Source organism: Octopus bimaculoides, chromosome 18 (assembly GCF_001194135.2).
Source record: "Octopus bimaculoides isolate UCB-OBI-ISO-001 chromosome 18, ASM119413v2, whole genome shotgun sequence".
NCBI lineage: Eukaryota > Metazoa > Mollusca > Cephalopoda > Octopoda > Octopodidae > Octopus > Octopus bimaculoides.
In genome coordinates, this window is record NC_068998.1 from 572060 (window position 1) to 589046 (window position 16987).

At 34.5% G+C, this 16987-nt stretch overlaps 1 protein-coding gene across 10 annotated transcripts in view; it reads left to right on the top strand.

The window, feature by feature from the left end:
* The window catches only part of LOC106871672 (peripheral plasma membrane protein CASK), a 516651-nt gene that overhangs the window by 366352 nt on the left and 133312 nt on the right, over positions 1-16987 (top strand). For all 10 annotated transcript variants that reach the window (XM_052974602.1, XM_052974597.1, XM_052974599.1 and 7 more), the window contains 2 exons: positions 7595-7681; positions 15917-16003. In XM_052974602.1, the coding sequence (XP_052830562.1) occupies positions 7595-7681; positions 15917-16003 (174 nt within the window). The remainder of the gene's footprint in view (positions 1-7594; positions 7682-15916; positions 16004-16987) is intronic.

Genomic DNA, 16987 nt, shown 5'->3' on the forward strand with positions numbered 1-16987 from the left:
ATATATATATATATATATATATACACATACATATATACACACGTCGATAATTTCCATACTTATCTGATTTTCTTTCTTCCTTTCGCAACTAATCTCCTCCTTCCATCCCCACCCCCACCCCATTACTCTCTTTAGAGATTCCATCACAAACATTTCATTTTTTACTTATTTATTGTTATTAATAAATATATTGTATTTCTCTCCCACCCCCTCTCAATATCTTAGTCCTTCTCTTTTTCTCACTCTCTTCTGCTCCTCTATTTTCCAGTCTGTTTTGCTTCCTATCTATCTATCTATATATATATTTAAAAAAATGTGTGTATATATATATATATATATAAAGAGAGAGATAAACAGCACTCTCTCTGCATCCGTTATCTGGCTTCCTACTTAGATGTACCATTTTAAAGACATAGATTACTGCATCTGTATTCAGGATTATCCTGAATATAGTGTTCTACTTAGATTAGCACTGCCACCCCCAACAGCAACCACAACAACAACAGTATTGTTTTGCTGTTCCATTAACCAGTCGCTATAAATATGTAGAGATAATCACTGGTAAAAATGGGAAAATAAATCTTTATTTTTACTTATCTATTTCTACTGTATTTATTGTTTTATTTTTCCATCAGAAATTTCATGATTCCCAGGCAACCACTGTTCTGTTGGTAGAAAGTTTTGTGATCTCAGATTTTTGCTGTCAATCTAGGGATTTCTTCAATCATATTACACACACACACACACACACACACACACTTATAATTGTTGGTAATATGTTAGGTAAACAGGATTACTTATCCCAACTAAGGTTTTGTTCACTAGATAATCAAGTTAACTTTATTCAGTTAAAAAACAAGGAAGAATGCACAAATAGGTTCAATCATTTGAATGATGTTCTGCTTCAGATCAGTTATTCTGCTTACATTTAACATACCACAAAGTACCGTCGCACCCATCATCATCATTATCATCATCATCATCATCATTATCACTTAACCTCTCTCTTCCTCTGCTACTATGTGTTGCATTATTTTGCTGAAGCAGTGTTTTATGGTGAAATACCTTGTGCATTTAGTAGAAAGAATTATTATTATTATCTTTTTCATTGGGCATAAGAGACATCGGATGTGGTGTGCAAGAGAGACAACTGCATTGGTCATGTGATGTGTATGGAAGAGGACAGCTGTGTAAAGAAGAGCCGGTCTCTGTGGAGGGAACCTGTCAAGGAGGTTGACCCAGGAAGACATGGGACAATGGAGGGAAGTTTGAGCTTCAAACTTTGGGCCTCTCAGAGATGATGACAAGTGACCAAGTGCCCTGGCAATGCGCTGTATGTGAGAAAACCCGTCAGGCCAAGTGAAATCATAGGTGTGGCCATTGTCAGTGCCATGACACGCACGGATCATAGTCATGGTCATTCACCACTGGTGCCACATAAGTGACACCCATGCACCATAGTCGTGGTTGTGATGGTACCATGTAAATGGCACCTGTGAATCATCATGGTTGATGCTGGTGCCATGTAAATTGGCACCCAGGGATTGTGGTTAGTGGCAGTGCCATATAAATGGCATACATGAGTCATAGCCATTCCTGAGTGCCATGTAAATGGCACTGATGAATTATAGTCATGGTCGTTTCTGGTGTCATGTAAATGGCACCCATTACATACTTGGAGTGGAGTGGTGTGGCATTTGGATGGGCATCCAGCTGTAGAAACCATGCCAAATCAGACTATGGAATCTGGTACAGCTCTTCAGCTCCAGTCAAACTATCTGACGTATGCCAGCATGTAGAGCAGATGTTAAACGATGATGATGATGATTATGTTGTTGTTTTTGTTTACTCTGGCAAAAATATGTAATTACATTTTTTTGTCTGAAAATGTTGTGTGAAGAAATATGAATTTGATTTGAAAACTGAGAAAAACTTTACAATACATTTTTTTTTTTTTACAAAATAAAACAAACATTTAATTTATTTTACATTAATATTTCATCTACAAACACTTAGTTTCAAAATAAAGAAACACGCATTGTGCGCACACACAAATCTATCCACATCAACATAGATGCAGACATTTCGTGTTTGTGTGTGTGTGTGTGTGTGTGTGTGTGTGGATCTACATTGAAAGGAGGAGAGAGAGAATCGTTGTATAGTAATTTTACGTTTACTTTTTGATGCTGGCATATGTTGGACACACACACACACACGTATTATAGTGTGTGTGTGTTTTAGAACCACTTTAGTAGCATCTTTTGAAACAACATCTGAGGAATATTGTTGGAATCAATGAAGTGGTGTGGATAGGAGTAGTGTGTAGGTGGTAGTGTGGCTGTGGTTCTGGTATTGCTGTTTTGCAGTGGTTGTGATAGTTGTAAAAATGGTGGTGGTTGTGGTATTGGTGATGTGAGACGAAGCCAAATGGAGATAGAAATAAGGGATGTTGGTGTCATTGATATATTTGCAGTATTATTGGGAGAGATGTCTGGAGCAAAGTGAGACTACTACTACTGCTACTACTACTACTACTACTACTACTACTACTACTACTACTACTACTACTACTACTACACATACACAGCAGCAACAAAAGACCAAAAATGAAGTAAAACTATGTCAAGCTTTGGGACTCAGATAGATAAATGTTTTAAGCAAGGAGGTCTTTGAATATGAAATCTTTCTTCTAATGTCAAATGTAACGTGAAACTCTCTGGCAATAATCAATGGTGGGTGTTTTATTGATAAAAACTTGTGTAAATGTGAACAGGTGTTCATAAATAGGTAAATGCATATGTGGTTATGATATCTCGAGAATTTTTAGGTCAATGAAGAATAAATGTTAAATTGTACAACTTAGCCTTTAGTGGATTTTGTTGTGGTGTTTGAAGAATATAAAGATAGCAAAAGAACTGTTGACTCAAAGTTCTCTTCTTTGAGTCAGAGAGATTCTTAGGCAATGGTGATCAACAACAACAATAATGATTTTAATTTCATTTCGTTGATATAATTTCATTAATTTTCTCAAAATTGTGAAGGAAACTATGCTGAATGTTGATCAAAAGATTTCTAATTGTTGTCAGCCAACACAAGTTTCTAATTAAAATAGTTGTAATATCCATCTTCCTAGTAGTGTCCCTGCAGGGCCACAGCTGAATAACTAAAACCAGTAAAAAAATGAAAGATACTTTATCATTTTATAAATTTACACAACTATACAACCCACGTCAGAGTTTATTATCTTGTGTAAAACTGTTTGGAAAAGAGCCAGCAAGAGATGATTGGTTGTTTGGTGGTTTTATTTATTTTCTCAATTTTTTTTTGTTTTCTCCCCCCTAAAATCTATCTGAAAATTTAAAGTTTACTATATTTGTGTGTGTGTGTGTGTGTGTGTGTGTGTGTGTGTGTGTGTGTGTGTGTGTGTGTGTGTGTGTGTGTGTGTGTGTGTATGCACTAAATAACTGATGTTTTGTGTATTGATTCCATACAAAACCAGACCAAAACAGAAAAGAAATAAAAATAACATCACCAAACTGAATATTAAATGGAAGAATCTCGTAAATCATCTTGTTAACCTGAGTTTTAAATAAAAGACTTAAACATTTTTTTTATCTCTAAAATACAGAAGCAAAAAAAAACAAACTGTAAAGACAATTTTAAAAAATACATTAAATTTGTGTTTAACCAAATGTTTTTGCTATCTTTGTGGAATTCAATATTGAATGATTCTGTAACAACTGCGAAGAACTGGCAGCAGACTCAGCAAGAATCCTTATTTCGGTTAGTGTTTCGGTAACATAATAATGTTCACAGCCGAGAGAACCTGGCAGTTATTTATTTAGAGTTACACAGATCTATAGATTAATATTTACAAACAACCAGCCCTGATTTCTTCATTGAAGGACAGCACCCTCCTCCTCATCCTCATCCTGTCTTAATCTTTCTTCACAACACAAATTTAAAATCAGATTACTGCCATAGGGGTGGTTCTTTAGGGAACATCTCTGTTCCTTTGATATGAAGGAGTTTCATTTGAGTCTGGCTGTGTCCTTGGATGTCAAAGTTATCTCCCCTATTGCTGCTATACTCCTTAAAGTCAAAGGTATCTCTCCCCCCACTACCCACACAGATATTCTAGAGATGCTTCTTTGACAGTAGCAGTTGTCTTTGAGTCTCTGGTGTACTTTAGCTCTATGAGGGAAAACTCACCAGCTTAAAATGTAGATAGCTTTTAAATTATGCAGTTGACATCGGATGACGTTATGGTATTGGTAAACATGACTACTGTAACATAACACTGTCTGATGTCTATTGTATAACTCAAAGGTCATTGATTTTGCTATGCAATATCTGAAGATTTGATGATGTAATCTTTAAGGTTTCTTTTCCTTATATAATAGATAGCATTGTTAATGAAATATGTGTAAGATGAATAAATATAAAAATTTATTTCCACACTTGTTTTATGCTTGTACTCTTTGATTGAATATCAGAATGGAACTATAAAAAAATGGGAATAATTACCCATTCGCTCCTCACTTATGGATCTAATGTTATCTAACTGAACATTTGGTATTCTAAATGTAAGTAATATATCATTGTCAATGAACCACACCACACAAATGTGTGTGTGTGTGTGTGTGTGTGTGTGCTCCAGCTGAGTTTTCACTTGAGTTTCTACGACAGTCATCTGTGATATAGTAAAAGTGACTGCTAGAATTTTGCTTGCAGTAACAATTCTGTTAGTTCGATCTCAGCTTAATCCAAAAGACCAATTTATTCTAAGCATTGTATCTTACCATTAAATCTCCATCTCCATCCATGCCCACCTCAATCCACACCACATATAAAAAAAAACAAAAACAATAGAAAAAAACAAGAAGGATGTAGAAAATATATTTCCATCAGAAAGGAATTTCATTCTGCAGATATTGACTATTTTTTCAACATGTTGGTATGTAGTTCTTTGCAACAAAGAACTGTAGATTTAAGATCTGTTAAAGAATTAGCCAACGATAACATTTCTTACCATCTTTTCCATAATCTTTGACAAGATTTTAGAATAATAAAAAGAAAAAAAATTAAAACAACTAAAATGTAATATTTCTTTTTTCCCTTTTTGCTATCACACTAACACAAAGTGGTGTGTTTAGATGTAGAGAAATGCATTATGGGAATCTTATTTTAGTATACCTGAGGGTAAATTACTCGTTAAAAGTATTGATTAATTAGTCAAGAATAGAAATGTTTCACCTCTATCTATGTCTGCAAAAACAGAATATTGTATGTGTGTGTGAATGAGAGTGTAAAATCATGTGTGTGTGCATTTGAGTGCATTTATGCAATTATATTGTTGCTTTTTTTTTATGCCATTATAAATAACTGCAAATGTGTGTGTTTATATTTCTGGATGTGTATATGTATTCATGCATATTAATGCATGCAAATACATAGATGTATTATAGACACTCATCCATAATCTATTACATACGCATGTGCATGCTTGTGTGTATGTGCATATATATATATATATATATATATATATATATATCTCATGCTGACAAGCAGCTACACACATAATAATCTGCACATCCTCATCAGTACACTCACACAGCTCCATCCATTTTATGTATATGTATGGATACACTGTTTCACCTCTCTCGAAACAGCAAACATCCACACATATTCACAATCAGTTTTATGCAAGTAAGACATGTTCTACTTTTAGCAACACTGAAATCAAGAGTCAAACATTTTATTTACTTCTTCAATTTCCTGAAACCAAAATAAAATTCTTCAACAACAACAACAACAACCTCCACATTAGCATTGAAATTATACAAGCAGCAGCAGCCGCAGCCACATTATCAATACATTTGCATTTTTCTTCCATTCCAGTTGAACACAGTAATGAACAGCTGAATTCGTTAGAAATACATTCAAGATTTCATAAATGTACCCAGTAGAATTTGAGCCTGAGATCCCTAACTGCTATCTATTCTTCAATTTACTAAACTCCTGTAGCTAACAGACTAAATGATGACAATAATAATGATGATGATAATGATGTTTGTTTCAGCCTCAGATTAGAGGGAAGGGGGATTAGTTCAGTTCGATTGGTCTCTAGTAGATGTCTCATACTTTATTTCCTTGACCTTAAAAAGATGGATGGTAAAGTTCTCCTTGGTAGACTTTGAATCCAGATCCTAAACAGTTGGATTAAATACCCAAAATGAATATCATTACAAGAATTCACTAGATTTTGGTCAAATTGGATGAAAGTCAAACCTGGTGGAATTGGAACTCGGCATTTTGTTTGGCATGCTAACAGTTTTGCCAGCTCCATGCCTTTAATAATAATAACCCTTTCTGTAAGGCACAAGGCCTGGAGTCTTGGGAGATGGGGGGGTGGTGCTAGTTGACTAGAGACGAGGAGAAATATTGCAAGTCATTTCACCAAACATTCTGACTCTGCCATCTCACTGCATCAAAGATAATAATAATAATAATAATAATAATAGCAGCAGCTTTATATTTTGGTTTCAATGATCCCATTGCATTTGGTAAGACTCTTCAACACGGAAATAGTTCAATATATGGAAACTCAACACACACACACACACACACACATGCAAGTATGGACTCGAAACATAGTGAGCAGTTGTACAAAAGACTTTTTCCTATAATCTTTGACAGATGCATTCAACAACAACGACTACTTTTACCTTCTGGAGAAATCTTTCGAGCAAAAATTGTTTTCTCTCTCTCTCTCTTCCTCTTCTGCTCCTCTCTTATTAATTCTCTTCGTCTTCAATTCTCTCACACTCTCCCCTCCATTCTTGTTCGTTCTTCCCCTCCGCCACCTCAGAAATTACTAAAACCAGAAACTGTTTATATGACTTTTCTAGTTTTTTACTTTCTGTTTCTGACAGAATTATTTCTAAAATTAAAAGAATTTAAGCTTTTCTTTTACATAACCATACACCTAAACATATGTGTGTGTGTGTGTGTGTGTGTGTGTGTGTCTGTGTATTCCACAGACAGTGTAATTTACTTAGCTGTACATTAAAAACAAATTAACAAAAAAAAAAAGCAACAAACATTCTTCTATTTCGTCCTCTGTCTTTCAACTCAACATCAAAGTTATTTCCTCCTTGTCATTTTTTTCACACTGATGATAATGATGATGATAATAATAATTGTTATTATCATGAAAACTTTAATAGAAATAGAAATTAAAGGTTTGTTCCTGTTCAATTATAACTTTAGCATCTGGACTTAAAAATACCATTTGATCAAATTTTATTTTTATCACAATAATTTCAATCATGCTACCAAAATAGAACTTACTTCTTTTTCTATCTTATTTTTACTTTTATTTAATTTTTTTTTTTTGATGATTTTTTTTTTCTCCAAATATTCTTTTGCTTTTTGTGTGTGTTTAAAAAATAGTTGGCTTGATGATAATAATAAAAGGTTTGTGCCATTAATTCACTTGTTCTTTTTAATTTTTCTCCTTATGTAATATAGACACCAAATGATTGTTAAAAATGAAAAAATTACAAATTTCTCTTTGTTGATTTATTTTCAGTTGTATGACCGAATCAACAGTCAAAATTTTCAACCTGGAAGCATTACCCCATCGCCAACGTCTGATGCTGTTAGTCAAACAAGAGACGTAAGTAACTATTTAGTTGCTATTTTAACTTTGGAAACTTCCAGTCGATTCTAACAAAGGATGAGAACTTTTTATGTCTCTTTAATTGTCAAAGTTTGTCAGCTCCTGCATTCTGAGTTCCATTTCTGTTTAGACTTACTTTTATTTTCTTCCATTTTGGATAATGAGAAAATTAGTACCAGTCACATACTGGAGTAGATTGAAACATGCCCTTCCAGACGTATGTGGCTTGGTGTCTTAGAACATAATTGAGAATAATTAGGATGTATTTGGGAGTGTAAAAAGCTGGAAGAGGTGGATGTTTTTCTGGCTCTAGGTCAACTCTGAGGTCAACAGATTAAAGACAAACTTTGCTGTCAATACTCCAGAAATCAGTACCAGTTATATATTCAGGTCTAGAATTGATCAAACCAACAGCATAACTTCTCTAGGATAAAGTATATTTTATTTAATTGTTTGTAGAAAGTAATTTAGGGACTGGAGTGAAAAGATTAAGATTATAGACTGCCTGCTTCAATCACTTCTGTTCAGAGTTCAAATCCAGCTAGAACCACATTTCTGGAACATATAAGACATAGTGAGAGGAGGGTTAGCTATCCAAGTTCCAACAGAACATGTCCAAGAATATTGTTGAATTCTACTTCTTAGAACAGCCAAGTTCTGATACCAAATTTGGTCTCAGAGTTGAAATTCCTTTACTGCTTCCTGGGTTTCAGACAATACCATTAACTACACTATTTTTCTGTAAATATTGATCTTGTGCCATGGCAGATAGAGATCAATATTGACTACATATTGATTTCTCGTTTGGCTACTCCACCACAATTACCATCATCTTCATCCTCATGTTCCTAATCATCATTGCTCTCATCGCAACCTCCATTGTTTAGATAGAAAAGAGTAGATACAAGGTGAATATCTTAAAGGTTCACACCTGATAATGACGGTGGTGGTGGTGGTGGTGGTGGTGGTGGTGGTGCTGTGGGTGGTAGTAGTCATAGTCATAGTGAGAGAGAAGTAGCAATCAATTTTGATATTTGTCTCAACCAAACGTGCTTAACTCTCTGACAAAGATTATCTTTGTCTAAACCATTCCATTGTTGAGGTACAACATTTCTATCTGCAAACAGCAAGTATACCAGTCAAATACTTGGGGTTACACCTTTCCATAATAGCACGATTGCACGTGTGTGTGTGTGTGTGTGTGTGTGTGTTATACTGTACATACGTTCCATTCAACTGTTATTGATCCATTGCTGAATGAAAGTCTCCCTATTCTGTTGCTACTTACAGACCCACATTTCTAGGGTGCTGCATCATCATCGTCAAGTGTCTTATTCTAGAATATGGTGACAGAGTGGGCTTGAACTAGGAACCTTTCTATTGAAACTATGAAGCAGTAATGGACTTATTCCATCCATGGCCACTTTGTCTTATTTTCACATTTCATTTAAGACTACTTCATGTTTCTTTTAAGTGACTAGACTGTTATGCACTTTAAGGGGCATTTAACTGCTATTTCTAACTGATCAGTTTGACCATATAGAGATTTTTTCATAAATTGGTCATTTTCTAATATTGTGTCATCAATAACTGAGCCATATTTCAGTGAGGGTTGTCATGGTTCTAGGTTGTCTCAATTCCATTCTTACCACCACACAACTACACTCTACAGAAATGGTTTTCTTCCTTATAGAACTTAACCCACACTCCTCACCCACTCCATCTCTTTAGTCTCACATCTTTTGTTAATGCTGTTATCTTCTCATCATCAAACCATTCCTATCAATACTTTCATCAAACATAGGCACCATCAGGCGGCGCCATTATTAACCCTTGTTTTGTCTCTTCTCCATTCTCTTGAAGTATGCACAGACAGACAACACGTGTGTAGACTATACATGCGTGTGTGTGCACATGAGTTCACGACGTGTGTGTACATTATGCATGTGTGTGTGTGTGTGTGTGTGTGTGTGTGTGTTTAATGTAAAAGGCAAGTGTTGTTCCGATAAAACAGAAATTATCTCCATAAAATGTCACCATAAACTTTATTACACCAACTTTTATTGCGACAACATAAAGGAATGGTGAGATAAAAACATCAGAAACAATTATTTTACCAATTCTTTAGCTAACCATTCTTTTAGTGTTTCTATGTAAGACTTCTTTTACCAGTTTTTGATAGATCTTACAGATAGCATTTAAAGAGAAGGAATACATTTACAATATCTGCATGCACGTGCGCACGCACACACACACACACACACACGTCTATAATATTTTTGTCTGTTACTCTCCTCTCTCTCACACCACATACACAATATACACACTCATAAAGACATATACACACACACACATATTAGTGCCTATATAATGTTAGTTATAAAAAAACAGATACACAATCATAAAAGTAAATGATGGTGGTGGTGGTGGTGGTGGTGGGTCTGTAGCAGTTAGGATATGTGTGTGTGTGTGTGTGTGTGTGTGTGTGTGTGTGTGTGAGACGAGTGAATTGTGTAAAGTTTAATATAGATATCCATCAGTGGGTGCCCAGCCCTGTACAATGTCAGATCAGTTCTAAAGACAAGGAAGATGATGTAGAGCAGCAACAGTAGGGTTAGAAATGATTAAAGTATGGTGACATCTGAGTTGAATCTGATGTCTGAACTGTCAACATATAAAAGATGGTGCACTGGCAGAATGGTCAGAGATGTCAGGCAAAACGCTGAAAGGCATCTCTGCCATCTTTACGTTCTGAATTCAAATTTTGCCAAGGCCGACTTTGCCTTTCATCCTTTTGGGGTTGATCAGTGGGTTCAATGTAATCACCTTACTACCATGGCTGGCCTTGTGCCAAAATCTTGAAACTAATAATATATGGTATAACACTTCTATAATCCTTTGAAACATGGGCGGCTAAGTGTTCTTGTGACATTTCCCCAGAATTCTTCCCGTTGGATTGACAAAATATTTGGTAAGAGTGAAAAACTCAGTACAACTGTTGTGGAAATGTGTTGATAAGACTCAGTAAGAAACGAGCCTTGTGCTCAGTGAACTGAAATAGAGTTCTCTGTTAGCCATCGAATGAGAACAAATGAATGTAAAGATGACTAACAGAAACACTAATGTTGTCAGTCTTCTTGTAAACTATTGGGATGTAAAATTTTAAATAGAATCTCTGTTTCAAACTGAATGGTAACAGTTAATTGGTTCCAAAAGATATTCTTTTACTGGTTTCATCCATTGGTTTGTGACTATGTTGAGACATCACCATCACCTCAACATCACTATTTATTCCATTGATTTCTGTTTGCCTAACTGCTATGTTACAGGGTAAACACACACACACACACACACACCTTATAAATACAGTCTGTGAGCAGAACACTATTAAATCTTCTAGAATTTTCTACAGTTCAACAAATAGCATTCTCTGTTTATGATAATTAAATTTTTTAAAATGGAACTTTGTTTCTTTACTTTGTCTTTTTCTTTTAATTACATGAATTCTTCCTACAAAGAAGGAATTGGTTTATAACATACTCACACTCACTCACAACTTCATTTGTTTGTTTAATTCCTCCTTTTTCTCAATGTTTCTAGTCTTCATTCTTCACCATCTTTAATATGAATTCTTCAACTTTTCCCCAACCCCGCCACCCCCCTCTCTATTCTTTCTGACCTCATTATTTCTTTTTTTCTTTTCAATCTTTCCTTCTCCCCTTACATAACTCCCACCACCAGTATCATTTCACCTGTTGCCTATTACATACACACTACCTGTGCACCTGTCACCTCTTACATGCACACTTACCTGTGCATCTATCTACCTGCTCATTGTTTTCTTCTTTGCTTTACATTCGGAACAGGAATTATTCATTTCTGAGTTCCTCTTTAGTTTCTATTTCCTCAACACCCACCTGTTTACAGCATACCGTTTCTAGAAACCACAAACAAAACGTAACAATACACCTTGCCATTGATTTTTACTTTCCTCAAAGAATTCAATGAAAGAATCACAAGGAAAATTTAAAAACAAACAGCAGCTTATTTCTGAGACAAAATTCCCTGAAAAATACAATAGCCAATCCAGTATAATTATCATAATGAAAGCAATTAATTACACTTTATCAGTTTCCCTTCTACTGTTATAAACACTGTACTGTATTGGCACTCGGCTGCATGTAGGTAAGACATATACATATTCAGTAACAGCTGTTATTTGCACCACCACCACCCCCGACACGTTTTGTGTTTTTCCTTAACTGTAGACTTTTAAGGTAAATACAGCATTTTTTAAAAAATATTATTCTGTATATCAAAACTATTTTGTGAAACAAAGGAAATTGGTCATTCCAACCAATAAATTTGCTCTGGAAAAATTCTTTGTCAAATTCTAACCCATCTTCTTTAACCCGTACAATATTCCCTTCCTTCAAAAAAATATAAACTTTCTTTTGCAGATTTAAATATTTTTTACAAAAAATAGTGTTTTACTCATTTACTAATTTTTTGCCATTTTGTGATCAATAATGTGATTGGTATTAGATTTCCAATCGTCCAATCACTGGGTTTCTATCTATTCCTTATGGTGAGGATGACAAGGTAGTGTCCATGCAGTTGAGATGGAATAAACATTTTGGGGTTTTCATTTGAAAACAATGTGCACACACACACACACACACACACACCTATACAACATATTTTCATTACAGTTTCTGATCTTTCAAATTCCACTTGCAATGTAGAGGTGGAACCAAGTCTATGATAGAAGATGATAGTTTTTACAAAAACGGTCTCTGTGTTTTAGCATGTTCTCTCTGTAGAGGGGACAATTTCAACATTTCTATGATTTTCTCAAAAACTATAGCTGACCTTTCCACTCAGTACCATTAACTAACAGTTGTCAAATAGACGGTGCTTTATCTACTTACAAAGTTCTTCTTGTTGACAACCATAAACACAAAAGCAAATTTCTACAGAAAATACTGTACAATACCAGTAATATAACAGTAATCAGTCACGTCTGAATGAATTATTTTGAACTGTCAAGCTGGGGCCAGATGACTGTTTCCTATACTTGTGTGTGTGTGTGTGTATACATACAGATAAAAGAATTAATTAGATTTGTTTGTGAGAAGACACACTGACATGTTTTTGGGTGGCTAATGATAAATAATTAAGATATGGAAAGTTTAATGAGAGAGAGAGAGAGAGAGAGAGAGAGAGAGACTGTTAGGTAAAAGTGTGACGACAAAGCAAGGTTTGAATCACCATCACTTGCTAAAAACTACTTTATATCTACCACTTCATGAAGACACAGCTTTAACAATATAAATCATATTGAAAACTGATTATTGATCTTTGATTTGGCTTCAATATTTTGTTTGTTTTGTATTTCATTTATTTCTATTTACATGTGAAATATCTTAGGAAATTTTGTGGAATAAATGGAAGAATTTTTCAAGTAAAGATCTTGAAAGCCAGATTCAATAAAAGCTTTGTCTTATAGCTGCAGGCAAACATTTCTGTCTTCATGCCACTCTCTCTAGAATTTTGTCATTTTTCCCTGTTTTCTTTGAAGGAGAAAGTCTTTAAAAATAGTTTCTCATCATGAGTTTACAAATTTCTTTCTTTAATTACCACTTCACAGTTTAATTAAATATCATCAACATCATCATTATCATTGCCATCAACCAGCATTATTACCAACATAATTAACATCGTTCAACTTTTGTATTTTCATCAGCAATGTCAGTATCAATCATCAGAATCAATATCAATCAATCACCGTTATTCGCATCATCACTGACATCATTATTCTCCCTTCCTTATCATTTTTGTCATCATCAACAACAACAACAACTCTGTTACATTCTTCTAAAAGTTTTTGGCACCATTAAACTGTCAATGACTTGGGTCCCTTCTCTTGGAATCTAGTGTAGACCTTTTCCCTTGCCACCCTGCTAGGGGTACAGAGACTGCTGCATGGTGGATTGTGAAGAAGAAGCAGAAGAGCTCAACTGAATCAATGGTGCTTCTTACATTGATGCTGAGCAGTGCAAGCCTATGCCTCAAGCACCTTATCCAAATTCATAATAATGGAATTGGGTGGTGACAGAGTCATGGGAATCTGTTATTGTTGTTTAGGATCAATGAAGTTACTGCTTTCTGTAATGTTACGTGGAGGGGAGTTGATAACATTTTAGACAACTTTCCTCTTCTTAAGGAACTAAACAGAATGTCAAGGAAATAGTCAGCACTTCCACTGTCCCCTACCAGTCTGCTTAAAACTCAGCAGTGAACCAGGACATACAATAGGGCACTGGTCAACTGCTCTCCTTCATGGTCATACAGTTGGGCACTGGTCAAGTCCTTTCTTTCAAATAGTTGACTGTTGCTCCTCAGCTGTCTGCACTCCTTTCAACTCTAGCCACTCCCTTAGAATTAAAGGATGGTGCCAAGACAAATGATACCATTATTTGGTTGTTATTGTAAATAGATTGGTAAAGAATACATTTGGTAATACTTGAGTCTGTCTAGAAGGAATCCCCTGAGACAGACAGGAAGACAATCGATACTTTAAGAACACTGGAAGATTACTAAAAATGGTTTAGAATAATAACAACACTTTAAAAGATTCCACTGGGATTTGGCATTCTTTCAAGTAAAACAAATCTTCAAAGAAGCTTCCAGAATATTCTTTATCATTGATAGACAACAAAGAAATATTTAAGCTTTAATTACTCCAAAACATTAGATGCAGTGATTCAACATGTCTTTTTTTTTTAACCTAACAAGATGGTTAATTCTTTGATTTTAATCTGATACAATTTTAAAACTCTTCATGTGTTCAGATAAATTTTAACAGAAAATTAAAATATCTGAGATTGTTATTTGAATGTCAGCTTTTTCACATTATTAACCCCAGTTTTGCTGTATATGTGTGTGTATACATGCATGTGTGGGCATGAAGATACATATATGTATGTGTATATATTTATATATATATACATTTATATGATATGTATATATGTGTGTACAGAGATGTATGTGTGTGTACATACATTCATCCAAGCCATGCTGGCATGGAAAACAGACATCAAATAATGATTGTGTGTGTGTGTGTGTGTGTGTGTGTGTGTGTGTGTGTGTGTGTATGTAAATATGTATGTATATATATATACACACACACACATACATGTATGTGTATATATATGTATGTATGTGTGTGTATCTAATAAACTTTTACAAAAAAAAACCCAGATATATAGTGACTTTATAGTTTCCATTTGCTGTCTTTAATCAAACTAAGCTGATATAATATCAGATGTATGCAATAAAGATATGGTTAATTAGCACATGTATATTGTTAAGTATACATTGTAGATATATATATACTGTAAAGATAACATATGTATATAATGTCTGTGTATGTTTGTGTGTATAATCGTCATTTAGAAACATTTCCATTGGCAAACTGAAAGATGTAATCAGGTTTTTCTATGGCCAGCTGCTCTTTCTATCACCAACCTGCACTTCAAACAACAAGCAACTCAATGGCCAGACATGTTCTCATAGAATATTGCAAACAAATGACACCACTTTGTATGAAGATGCACCATGTTTACAATTAGTAAGACAATGCCAACAGTACTACTATCCTGGGTTTCAAAGACACAATATTGATGAGATTAGGTTAGGGAATTAGATAAATAGGCTCTATGGTGAAGTAGAGTTCAGTGTGTTTTGCTCTTAGTTCAATACTTGTGTGGGTGGGGTGTGCTTTAAAACCATTGATAAGTTTTAAAAGACCATTGATACTATCAATATGTTGCCGGTGTCATTGTTTCAGGGCAAATAAACTAGCACTAGTAATTAAACTGTTAATCAAATCCACAGGAATCCTATGGTCCTTAAAAATGTGTGAAGTGGTCAACCTGGTGAAACACCAAACTAATTAATTAACAAGGTTCATTTTCCTTTTTCCATGTTGCAAATTCAAACAAATCTTAGTTTGGTCTACTTTTGGTTTTTAAATATGTCGACTCACACAAAGGTTGTCTATTAGGGTTCATTCAGCTTTTTACGATGATGTACCTCCTCTTGTTTTGTACCGATTTACATAATCTTTAAAGACTTAACTCACTTCATCCGCACATAATGATGATAATCCATTGTTATGATTTAAAGATGATTCTGTCCTCATTAATGTTTCATTTATGTTTAATCCAGATTCTGGATGCTCTGAGTGACTATTCAGACACATGTGCTAACGAATCGGATGAATTAAAGTCTCTCCTAACGAAACCACATGTACAGGTAAGTCGTCTTATTTTCAACATTCACAATTTTGTGTGTGTCTAGGGTCATTTTGATCAGTTGTTTTCATATTTCCTTTCAATTATTTTTCTCTCTCTCTGTTGTATGCAGCCATAATTATCACATTTATACACATCAGTTCAAATCCACTTCCAGTACATATATCATTGTATGGCACTTTGACAATGCCTCCATTGTGAATCGAAACTATGTTTTTCTATGAAATTTTCCAGGAATCAGAGGTATATCTGTTTGTAAAGCTGATGTTTATTTCTGATGTTTATTTCTGAGTATGTGACCGAATATTAAAAATAAAAGTAGTATCTTTATAAGTCTTATTTATACTTATTTATACAACTTTTGTCTTGTTTATGAGAGTTTGCTCTGACCCAGTCCTAAATACATCAAAGAATTCTGTACGTCAGGACATAGTTGGCTGCAACACAGTCACACATGGGGCATTTTCATGAAATGGTTCTAAATTCTCTTGTAAAACCTCAATTTTTGGAATGAAAATATTATGGCATCCATCATTCTTTCTCTCTTAAAAGACATAAGTAACTCCAGGACAAAAAGATTGTGTGATCCTTTAATTAAATGCTCTTTTTATGTACAAAGAAGGATTTACCGAGTTGACAATGCTGCTTGATATTTTCCTATCACTTTTTGTCATCATACACTTATAATCAGAAGTGTGTGTGTGTGTGTGTGTGTGTGTGTGTGTGTGTGTGTATATTGAGAAAAGGAGGCAATCAGAATTTTGGATGATTCGCACTTTTGTCTGCTTAATTAAACTCTTCAAGATATGAAGAGTTCAATTCAATGGACAAAAGCACCAATAAAGAATTATTCAAAATTCTGATTGCCTTCTTCTTCTTAATATACAATATCTGTACACCAATTCAAACACTCTCTCTCTCTCTCTCTCTCTCTCTCTCTATATATATATATATATATATATATATATATATATATATATATATA